At 37.4% G+C, this 12,098-nt stretch overlaps 1 protein-coding gene across 2 annotated transcripts in view; it reads left to right on the forward strand.

Annotated features, from left to right (window-relative positions):
• Nucleotides 1–12,098, forward strand: part of WDR7 (WD repeat domain 7) — a 329,543-nt gene that overhangs the window by 74,814 nt on the left and 242,631 nt on the right. Inside the window, exons 16-17 of one of the 2 annotated variants that reach the window (XM_065406020.1) lie at nt 4,728–4,817; nt 9,881–9,999. In XM_065406020.1, coding sequence (XP_065262092.1) covers nt 4,728–4,817; nt 9,881–9,999 — 209 coding nt within the window. The remainder of the gene's footprint in view (nt 1–4,727; nt 4,818–9,880; nt 10,000–12,098) is intronic. The other variant, XM_065406019.1, reaches the window with a different exon arrangement.

Genomic DNA, 12,098 nt, shown 5'->3' on the forward strand with positions numbered 1-12,098 from the left:
TATGCCTGAGGTTCTTAGGCCATATGTCTGCATACACTCAGGAGATTCAATTCACAAAGGTGCACCTTTGCCCTCTTTGCATGTGGCTCAGGCCTGTACCTCCCTTCATTGAACTGTCCACCAGTGCAAGGAGTCCAGGATCAAGGGAATGTATCTCAAGGCATTCCCTTCATCCGGTGCTTACCAGTGAGGACTGTTCTCGCCAACACCTCCCTGATTGGTTGGGGAGCGCATCTGGGGTCGCTGAAGATTCAGGGCCTGTGGTCGGAGTAGGAAGCTCAACTGCATATCAATGTCCTGGAGCTTTGGGCCATCAACAATACCTGTCTCACTTTCCTAGACCACATCAAGTTCACATACTTACTGACAATACCACTGTGATGTATTGTGTGAACAGGCAAAGAGGAGCACACTCCAGCATGCTCTGCCAAGAGGCGATCAGGTTGTGGCAATTCTGCATTGATTAGAGTAACTCTCTGATAGTTGATCACTTGCCCAGGGGTCCAGAATCATATCGCGGACCATCTCACCAGGAATTTTTCCCTGAATCACGAGTGGTCTCTGAAGCCCAGTGTTCTGTGAGTCATCTTTGCAGCATGGGGCATCCAGTGATCAATCTGTTTGCCACAAGGGACAACAGCTGAAAGCTCATCCTCCTTGCCCCGGCATGGCTGAGGCAGTGCTGGTTTTCCAACCTTCTTGCACTATTGATTCAGCCTCCCATATCCTTTCCTCTCCATCCCAACCTGCTTATACAGAATCATGGTTGCACTCTGCATCCCGTGCTCAGCTCCCTGTATCTCATGGCGTGGCTGCTGCGTGGTTGAATGAGGAAGAAGAGCAGTGTTCAGTGGCTGTTCGACAGCTCCTACTCAGTAGTAGAAAACCCTTTACCAGAATGGCCTATTCGGTAAAGTGGATGCATTTTCAATGTGGTCACTGGTCTTTGGAGTTCAGCCATTGCTGGCTACTATGCCAAAACATCTTGGAGTATTTGCTGCATGTTCAGCCACCAGGCCTTGAGTTTCACTTGTTGAGGGTGCATGTAGCAGCAATCTCAGCCTTTCATCCACCCATTTCTGGAAGATTGGTGTTTTCCAGTGCCATAGTGGTGAGATTCTTAAAAGGAATCCTGTGCCTCCGTCTGCCAGTGCAGGAACTGGTTCCCTTGTTGGACCGTAACGCATTCTTAGCAGCCCCTATGGGACTTCCGTTCAGGCCTCTGGCATCCTGCCTCTTTCCTTTCTTATGTCAAAAAACTGCATTCCTCGTGGTGATAACATCTGCAAGGAGAGTGTGAGTGTTGCTAGTTTTGGAGAACTGCATGTAAGGAGGCTCTGCCATCAAAGACAAAGTGATGATGCAGCTGCAGCTGTAATTTGTGTCTAAAGTGGTCTTTCAGTTTCATTTAAACCAGGGAGTATATTTGCCTGTGTTTTTTCCTATGCTCCTTTCATCTCTGGAGGAGCAGCATCTTCACACTTTGGATGTCAGACGATGTCTGGCCTTTTATGTTGACAGGACTAAACCCTTTTGGGCTTCACCTTGTTTGTTTGTGTCATACACAAACCCTCTGAAGTGACAAGCAGTTTCCTCACAGAGGATCTCTAAGTGGATAACGTCCTGCATCAAGACTGCATATGAAACAGGTGAAAGCTCATTCTGTGAGGGTACAAGCTACATCAGTAGTGTTCTTAAGTGACGTCTCGATACTGGACATTTGCAGGGTTGCCACATGGTTGTTGATACATACATTTACAAACCATTATGCCATTACCACAGCATCCAGAGCAGATGCAAACATTGGGAAGGAGGCCTTGTTTAAATAGACCCCTAGACTCACCTTCTGTGGGCAGCTTGTAAGTCAAGTGGAATACACGGCTGCATCTACTTGAAGAAGAATGAATTGTTACTGACTGTAATTGTGGTTCTTCTTGATGTGATGCAGACATGTATTCCATGATCCACCATCCGTCCCCTCTGCATCAGAGTCTAGTTTCTGGGCGTTTGGGGGCAAAGAAATTCGGGGGGGGGCACCCCATATAGCCAGGGGAGGGGTTAAGAGCAAGAGGTGTGAGAACTGCCCCTCTACAGGTGCTGTTAGACAAAATTCTCCAGCTCTGGTGCACTAGGTGTGCACACACACCTAAGTGTAATACACGTCTGCATCACATCTTGAAGAACCACAGTTACAGTAAGTAACCATTTCTTTTGCCATTGTGCTGCTTTATTTATAATCTAGCTCAATCAAAAAAGCTGTGGATTTGCTTTACCATTTGGAAAGCTACTAGGCACAAGGGATAATTTGTATTTCTTCTCTAAAAGATGGTATTCTCATCTTGGACACAAAAAGAGAGGGGCTCTTCTTCGAAGAGGAAATTTGCTAGGCAGCAACATTTGTGAATCTTCATTCTTTTGTTAAGCATTAATGTTTGCCAGTACATTCATTAGATAACAGGAGCTCAACTCAGTTTAGCTTCAGGACTTGGATGCATAAATGTACTCAAAATATGTGTTTGTAGGATCAGGGCCAAAGTTGGGATGAGATGAAAGGTTAATGGAGAACTGGAGCTTAATGGCAAAATTATGGTAACAAAAGATCCAGACTAGTTGCCCATTGAGTGTTATTGGATCAAGACATCTTCCCCTTTTCACCCATTTACTTTCCTTCTTTCTTAAAGAAAGACAGTTTTTAAAATTAGGGAGAGCTCAGTAGAGATGGTAAAGAAGTCATACATTTTGTATGAGTGTTATCCTTTTCAGAATGAAAAACCTGTCATTTTTCATCCAAGTGGCAGTCCTAATTATGATGGTAAATAACATGTTTAAAGACATCAGTTGGGAACTGAATTATATTAGAATGTAATCTGCAAAAATGAAATTATGCGTTGGTGTCAAATCCCTGTATAGCATGACATGTTCACTTATTTAAATAGTCATTTTCAACTTAAATTTTGTAGTGTTTGTTACAAACTTAATTATGCTTATTATATCTCTATTTTCTCCAAATTAGATTTATATATTTGTTTATGAGAAGCTGAATTCTGATTTTCTCCACATTTCTATTTAGTATCTTTCAGTTCCAGGTGGTATTCGTAGGTTAAAGTCAATATTTTCCTATCTCTTTATCCCTATATGTGGTACTTGTAGTATCTTGTCTTCTCATTGATTTCTTTTGCTATTTTTTTTTTTTTAAGATCAATTAGTAGAAGTGAAATTAGTGCACATTGTGGCATGTTTGATCTCCATCACTTTGACCAGTATCTGTCCTGAGAACACTAGAGTCCAATGTCATTGGGCTATTTGAGCCAGCTGTTGTAACTTCCAGTTACAGTGATTGATATAAATAGTGACATTTGGAGGGAGCTATCCTAAGAAAATGAACAGATACTTTTCCAAGTAAATTACCAGGCAGTTTATTTTTTATAAAACTCTCTAAACTTTTTATTCTCATAAATCAAATTCAGGGTTTATTGTTTTACCATTTCTAGTACTTTTAATTTTTCTTTAGATAAAATAAAAGGTTGGCAATTTATGCTAGTTATCCTTTCACTTTACACGTGCCATCATGATGCGTTCTCATGGAAATTATGGAAAAAAGTAGTTTTGATGCAGATGTCCTTACAGTGACAAAAGAAGTTCATTGCATGAAAAGCAAACATACCATTTAGAAGACAATGGTTAATCTGTTCAGGAGCCTGAACCTATTGTTGTTCTGCAATGGAATAAAGGAGAGGGATTAATTTGAAGATGCTTGTGCATGACATATGGTAATTTCTCTATAGGAAGGAAGTGTCAAATAGTGACCTCTAAATCTTAACATTGACCTCTGCTTGTAGAATGTGTGTGACATAAGATTTGCCTGTCTTTTCATATGATAATTTGAGTCATGGAGCATTAGTGGGACTATAATGTTTATTACTAGTTTTGGACTGCCTTTGCACTAAGAGATTATGCAATTTACAAAATGGCTATATCAAAGCCTGAAATACTTTAATTTAGTAATTACAGTTTTGTACAATGTTACATTAAAAGTTGCTTATCTACAGGCGTAGTTCTACTTTATTATAGTACACACTTTATATGTTCATGTAGGTTTTCTGCTACAGTTTATTTGTATAGGGCTTTATTTAGTGTAATTTTAAAATGGTTTTAATAGTTTCAGACCTTTAAAACTAGACTAAACTAGAATTGTAGGAAGCACTCCTTCAGTGGTAGAGCGATGGATTAGATGGGATGCCGTGTTATAGGAGTATCTATTTCTAGTTTTTGTAACTAGTAGTAGGAAATAGCAAATCGCTTAGTTTGGGGAATAATCTTTTTAAAGTGTCATATTTGGTGTCTTTTTTAATTTCACAGATATGATTTGAGTTTTAGCTGCATTTAGTTGATGTGCTGTGTAATATTGTGAATTCATGCTATATTTTAAAGCAAATTTGAAATCCCTTAATTTACAATGAGTCTTGTCTATTCCAAATAAGCAAGTTTATGTTAGTATCTTTGTATTTTCTGCAACTGCATGTCTTTCTGTCACTGATGTTACACTTCTGGTAAAACCTAGAATATTTTTATTTTATAGTTGATATAGTCACAGTTTGTCTCAGTTTTTCTTTTTTCATTTTTCAGTAACACTAATCAGTTTTTCAGAAATGTCTATCTTCATTTTCCTCTTTCTCTCTCTCTCTCTCTCTCTTTTTTTTTAAATTTCTTCTTCTTTCCTCTGCAAGTTGCTCCTGCTGTTTCTTCTAGCACTGAAGCTGATCGCTCTGGCTCTGACCCTGCTCCTACTTTACGTAGCTGTTTCTTAGTAAATGAAGGTATTCTCTCCACATTTTCTATCTACTCGTCATTTACTTACAACTAATGTCGTTATCATTGTTATGACATGACTCTTTAATCTGCATATTCATTTGTTTTGGGAGAGATGCAAAATGAAACTTGTCGTCTCCAACTTTGATCATTAATATTGGGTAAAAATGTTGACAAGGATTAGTTTTAATTCATATTTCCTGAATTTTGTGTAAATAATGTTTACTTTAAATCTATGAGAATTGTTTATAGACATTATTTCCATTTGAAACCTCCCTTATTTAGAAAACAGAATCATTTCAATGTATCTCAGTTACGGGAAAAAACATATGCCTTTGAGGTTGACAAACTTAGGACTGTATTGGACTGGGAAGGGCAGCATGTTCCAAAGTTGAGGGGCCCTCACAGGATAACACCGTGCCAACTGTCCCCTCTCTCTGTCCTGTATCTTGGCTTGCAAGGATTTGATTTTTATCAGTAAATGTTGATAAACATCGATTTCACTGAACACTCACAAAAGATGAAAAATTTTCCATCAGTGATGATTAAAATTTACAGATAGGCAAAGTAAGGAAAATGCTGCTTGAGAACTTGAGTTTGATTTAAGGCTATTTACTTTGTATATTTTGATATATTATGTTAACAATTTGTGTTTTAACTTTTACCTTTTTTTGAATCTCAACATCTACGGTCATAAAATTATTATCTGACCCCTCCCCAAATACGTTCCCGCAACTGTGAAAATTTAAAATGAAAGAAAAAAATGCTTAAAACCCATACTTTTGCACAACTGTGAAAATTAAAAAAATAAAAGGATGCTTAAAATAAACAAATTAGGGCTGTCGATTAATCACAGTTAACTCACGCGATTAAAAAAATTAATCGCGATTAATCGCACTGCTAAATAATAGATTACCAATTGAAATTTATAAAATATTTTTGGGTTTTTGTCTACATTTTCAAATATATTGATTTATATTACAACACAGAATACAAAGTGTACAGTGCTCATTTTATATTATTATTTTTGATTACAAATATTTGCACTGTAAAGTGATAAACAAAAGAAATAGTATTTTTCAATTCACCTTATACAAGTACTGTAATGCAAACTCTTTATCATGAAAGTGTAACTTACAAATGTAGAATTTTTTTGTTACATAGCTTCACTGAAAAACAAAACACTGTAAAACTTTAGAGCCTACAAATCCACTCAGTCCTACTTCTTGTTCAGCCAGTCACTAAGACAAACAAATTTGTTTACATTTAGGGGAGATAATGCTGCCTCCTTCTTACTTAAAATGTCGCCTGAAAGTGAGACCAGGCACTTTTGTAGCCAGCGTTGCAAGGTATTTACGTGCCAGATATGCTAAACATTCATATGCCCTTTCATGCTTTGGCCAGTATTCCAGAGGACAAGCTTCCATGCTGATGATGCTCGTTTAAAAAAAAAAAATGTGTTAATTAAATTTGTGACTGAACTCCTTGGGGGAGAATTGTATGTTTCCTGTTATGTTTTACTTGCATTCTGCCATATATTTCATGTTATAGCCATCTCAGATGATGACCCAGCACGTTGTTCATTTTAAGAACGCTTTCACTGCAGATTTGACAAAACGCAAAGATGGTACCAATGTGAGATAGCTACACACTCAACCCAAGGTTTAAGAATCTGAAGTGCCTGCCAAAATCTGAGAGGGATGAGGTGTGGAGCAGGCTTTCAGAAGTCTTAAAAGAGCAACACTCAGATGCAGAAACTATAGAACCCAAACTACCAAAAAAGAAAATCAACCTTCTGCTGGTGGCATCTGACTCAGATGATGAAAATAAACATGCATCAGTCCACTCTGCTTTGGATTGTTATCGAGCAGAACCCGTCATCAGCATGGACACATGTCCTCTGGAATGGTGGTTGAAGCATGAAGGGACATATGAATCTTTAGTGCATCTGGTATGTAAATATCTTGCGACGCCGGCTACAACAGTGCCATGCGAATGCCTGTTCTCACTTTCAGGTGACATTTTAAACAAGAACCTTGGCAGCATTATCGCCTGCAAATTGTAACCAAACTTGTTTGTCTGAGCTATTGGCTGAAGTAGGACTGAGTGGACTTGCAAGCTCTAAAGTTTTACATTGTTTTATTTTTGAATATAGTTATTTTTGTGTACATAATTCTACAATTGTAAGTTCAACTTTCATGATAAAGAGATTGCACTACAGTAATTGTATTAGGTGAATTGAAAAATATTATTTCTTTTGTTTTTTACAGTGCAAATATTTGTAGTAAAAATAATAATGTAAAGTGAGCACTGTACACTTTGTATTCTGTGTTGTAATGGAAATCAATATATTTTAAAATGCAGAAAACATTCAAAAATCTTTAAATAAATGGTATTCTACTATTATTTAACAGCGCAATTAATCACGATTAATTTTTTTAATCGCTTGACAGCCCTAAGACGAATACGTTCCATTGAAATTATTAAAAAATATAAATTGAATTTTGCCACACCTACATATATAAATGGAGCTCCAGTGCAGGCACCTTGGATGGCCACAACTATGGCAACATATGCATTTTGAATTCTAGAGCTATGAAACCATTTTTAATTTTTTTTTAATATCTTTAGTATTATGTTTAACAGATTAGTTTCTCTGTTGTGGATGTAATTTCTGTTTTACAGTTTGCAATGATAGGAATATCAAATTCGTAGTAAAGATTCTTGAGAATAACTATTAGTATGAGTATGTTGTCATTTCTTAAACTTTACATGTTTAAGATGTTCTTTATAATACCAGTGTTACTCAATCTACATTATGAACTGAAGCCCTAAAATATTGTTTAAAAACAAAACAAAAAAACTGGAAGTAATAGAAACACAAAGATTTTTTACAATCATTTAACTTTTCTGCTTTTTTGTATTCATGTAATTTAAAAATAGCTGGATTTAAATTGTTTGTCTGTTTGACTGAGAAAATCCAGTTTTTAAAATGTCGCTTCTGTATAGAGAAATTTTATAGGAAGTGTCAGCTGAAATGGAATTTTTATGATTAATTTACAGGTTACTGAAAATACTCAACCCCATAGCTAGGAGGTGCTTGTAAGTGCTACTGTGCTAGCCACAAAGTCATTGAGGATGGAGTTGCATTCTGTGCTCCTGTATTCAAGTGCTAATAACTATCAGAAAATTACCTTTTAAAGATGACATTTCTTTTGATTTTTTTATTAGTTCAGAAATTAATTTTTCTGTAGGAAAGCTTGAAATTATTTTTGTACATTTTTTGGTGGTATCTTTGAATGAAGGAAAAACCTTTCCATAGTTAATGAAAATATTGAGATGCCTTCCATGCACAAATAATTTTTAGAGTTTACAAACAATTAAAAATAAATAAATAAATCAAACTTGGCATAGATCAAGACCCTGATCAAGAAATTCACTTTTCATGGTGGACTCCTGAGCCCCTGGAAAGCCCCACTGACTTTTAGTACCCACTGAGTCAGTTAAGAGAGAGGGTCTTTTTCTGCAATAAAGATTACAATTCAAGAAATTTTACATGGAATAAGTTATAAACATTCTAAAATACCATATTGTACAAGCTAGATATGCTTATTTTTTACTGACTTTTTAAAAAAACATAGAAGGTGTGATGCTTCAGTGTGTTATGGTATGAATATATGTCTGAAGCATTACATGTTGAAATAAGGATTTAAATGAACAGGTCAAGCTTTCATGCAAATATTGAATTGTATGTATGTTCTATTTTCACGTGCTGGTAGGTCACTTTAAACTAGCACCTTTTCTATTTGTTGTTTAAAATAATATTTTAAAAAACTAAAAATGAAATTAAGTACAAAAACAACATGTGCAGTATTACTGCTGACACTTTACATGCTTAATGACTGTAATCTGGACATGTTGCACTTGAATATTAAAGCATTAAACTCCATATAAAGTAATGCAAATTATAATGTATATACGAGCCAGCTGACTTACACTTCCTTTGAATTTCAGGGTGGTGCTTTTCAAAATCTCAGCTTCAATGTTGAATGAATTCATGGATTTTGTTTTGTTTTTGCATTTATTCTATGTATAGTCCCTGATTCAGTAATGAACTTAAGCACTTTCTTAAGTCTCAAAGCATGTTTTTAAATACTTTGTTGAGTCAAGACCACAATGTAGATTATGAGTGAGACCCTGATTCTCAGAGTGCACTGAGACACAGGCAGGTAGACTCCCAGTCTAAGTCAGTGGGGCTCTACACGCATGTAGGGATCTGACCAGTTAGTTTTCTTTGCAGGATCTGAGACTTAGAGAGTCAATTCAATTTGTGTGGTTGGTACTGGAAGCTCATATGTGCTGTGGAGGCTTGATCCAGTGTCCACTGAAAAGTGTGGAAAGATGCCCAATAATTTTCATGGGCTCTGGGTCAAGTTCTATGTAGGGTTAAACCTTAGGTTCCCATGACAGAGGGGAAAAGAATTCTGTTCTGCTTCAGATGACAGCGACAAACAGATGTCCATGTTTTTAGCTGACACACAGCCCTCTTTTGATCTCAGCAAAGATTCTTTTAACTGCTGTTTAAATATACCTCACATCTGTAGTAGTAACTCATCTGTGTAATTTTTGTTTTGTTTTGTCCTATTTGTTTTTTTTGAACCTGGATTTTTGTGACTTCTTGCTACTATATAACATTTTGTGAGTTGTTGCAATTGACAGACTTGTCTGAATTTAGCTTAGAACAGAGATTTAGCTGTGTATTTGTTTTTTCATGGCAACAGTAATATTGTTCTTTATGTAAAAATATCTGCCTTACAGGAAAAAGTATTGCATATTATTTACTAAGACACTGATCTTGTCAGTGAGAGGTCTGTCTGCATCCAGAGTAGTTTCCACACTGTTCCCTAAGAAGCAATTTAGCCTTAGGGAAAAAGTGCATGTCCCAAGAACAGTGGCCAGAGTAAATCCAAAAATATTTTGAATACATTTAAATAAAATGCATTTATTTTGACCTTTTGATGTTAAAATTGCCTATGTGTTTTTTATGCCTGTTTTTAACATATTTTAACAGGATGGAGTCAACTAGCTGCTATGCATTGTGTTATGCTCCCTGACCTGTTGGGACTGGAGAAATTTAGACCTCCTCTTCTTGAGATGCTAGCTCGCAGGTGGCAGGATCGATGCTTGGAGGTAATATTAAGTTGCAAATTGCAAAACAAAGGGTTCTGCGTATGACAAAGAATTTAGGTTCTAAAAAAAATTGTAAGCTGCAAAATTGGATAATGGTTAGTATATTTTTAAATAGCAGGTCATCTTTTAAACAGATACATGGCCTCTCTGTATTTTAAACCAGTATTTTGGATTTAAATAGGGAGCTAGAACTGTAGAACTTTATCAAGAGAAATATGAATCTGTGGTTTATGTAACTGGCCACTGGATGTCATCATTGTTCCACTAAAATACCTGTAAGTAATTTTAGTTGGCAGTAGAAAACCCCCCTTTCCCTAATCTACAGACCATTTTAACAAATTCATTTGGAGTAGTCGAATTCCAAGCAGTTTATAGGCCTTCTCTTTTATTTAATAGAATAAGCGAAATAAAATGAAATAAAACGATGAGATAACTGGCTCTGTGGATATGGAGAAAGCTTTTGATACAGTCTCCCAGAGTATTTTTGCCAGCAAGTTAAAAAAGTATGGATTGGATGAATGGACTATAAGGTGGATAGAAAGTCGGCTAGATTGTTGGGCTCAACGGGTAGTGATCAACGGTTCAATATCTAGTTGGTAGCCGGTATCAAGCGGAGTGCCCCAGGGGTCTGTCCTGGGGCCAATTTTGTTCACCGTCTTCATTAATGATCTGGATGATGGAATGGTTTTCACCCTCAGCATGTTTGCGGATGACACTAAGCTGCGGGGTGAGGGATAGGGTCCAGAGTGACCTAGATAAATTGGAGGATTGGGCCAAAAGAAATCTGATGAGGTTCAACAAGGACAAGTGCAGAGTCCTGTACTTAGGACGGAAGAATCCCATGCACGGCTACAAGCTGGGGACCGACTGACTGGCTCAACGTCAGTTCTGCAGAAAAGGATCTGGGGATTACAGTGGACAAAAAGCTGGATATGAGTCAACAGTGTGCCCTTGTTACCAAGGAGGCTAATGGCATATTGGGCTGCATTAGTAGGAGCATTGCCAGCACATTGAGGAAAGTGATTATTCCTGTGACGGGTTGGATCACAGAAACCCTCTTGGGAGCTGCCACCTGATGTGCTAAGACGACTACTACCCCTGCTTTCCCTGCCAGCTCAGGACTCCAGCACCCTCTCTTGCTGAGCCAGACACGCCCCGTTTGCTCCAACACAGACCCAGGGTCTGAATTACTTGCCACAAAGCTGCAGATTTACCTGAAAACAGCTCACAGAAGTGTGCTTGTCTTTAACACTCAGATGCCCAACTCCCAGTGGGGTATAAACCCAAATAAATCCATTTTACCCTGTATAAAGCTTATACAGGGTAAACTCATAAATTGTTTGCTGTCTATAACACTGATAGAGAGATATGCACAGCTGTTTGCTCCCCCAGGTATTAATACATATTCTGGGTCAATTAATAAGTAAAACGTGATTTTATTAAATACAGAAAATAGGATTTAAGTGGTTCCAAGTAGTAACAGACAGAACAAAGTAAGTCACCAAGCAAAATTAAAATAAAATGCGCAAATCTATGTCTAATCAAACTGAATACAGATAATCTCACCCTCAGAGATGCTTCAGTAAATTTTTTTCTCAGACTGGACACCTTCCAGGCCTGGGCACAATTCTTTCCCCTGGTACAGCTCTTGTTCCAGCTCAGGTGGTAGCTAGGGGATTCTTCATGATAGCTCCTCTCGTTAGTCATCTGATCACAAAATGGAGGGGTCTCCCATGGGCTTAAATATACTTTATTTTTGTGGGTGGAGACCCCCTCCTCTCTCCTATGCAAAGTCGAGCTCCAAGATGTAGTTTTGGAGTCACCTGGGCAAGTCACATGTCCATGCATGACTCACAGTTTTTACAGGTAGCATCCATTGTTTACATGCTATCTTGAACGTCCTCAAGTAGATGTCTTATGTGGATTGGAGCATTCCAAGATCCATTGTCCTTTAAGTGTTTCTCGATTAGGTACTTAATTTCCACATTCCTTTCTCCAGGAACTGACCAAATGCTCTACTAAGGTTATTTAGAAATCAAGCCAGTACACAGCCAACATTCATAACATTCATAACTTCGAATACAAAAATGATACATGCA

The sequence above is a fragment of the Emys orbicularis genome, chromosome 6 (genome assembly GCF_028017835.1).
Source record: "Emys orbicularis isolate rEmyOrb1 chromosome 6, rEmyOrb1.hap1, whole genome shotgun sequence".
Classification (NCBI taxonomy): Eukaryota; Metazoa; Chordata; order Testudines; family Emydidae; genus Emys; species Emys orbicularis.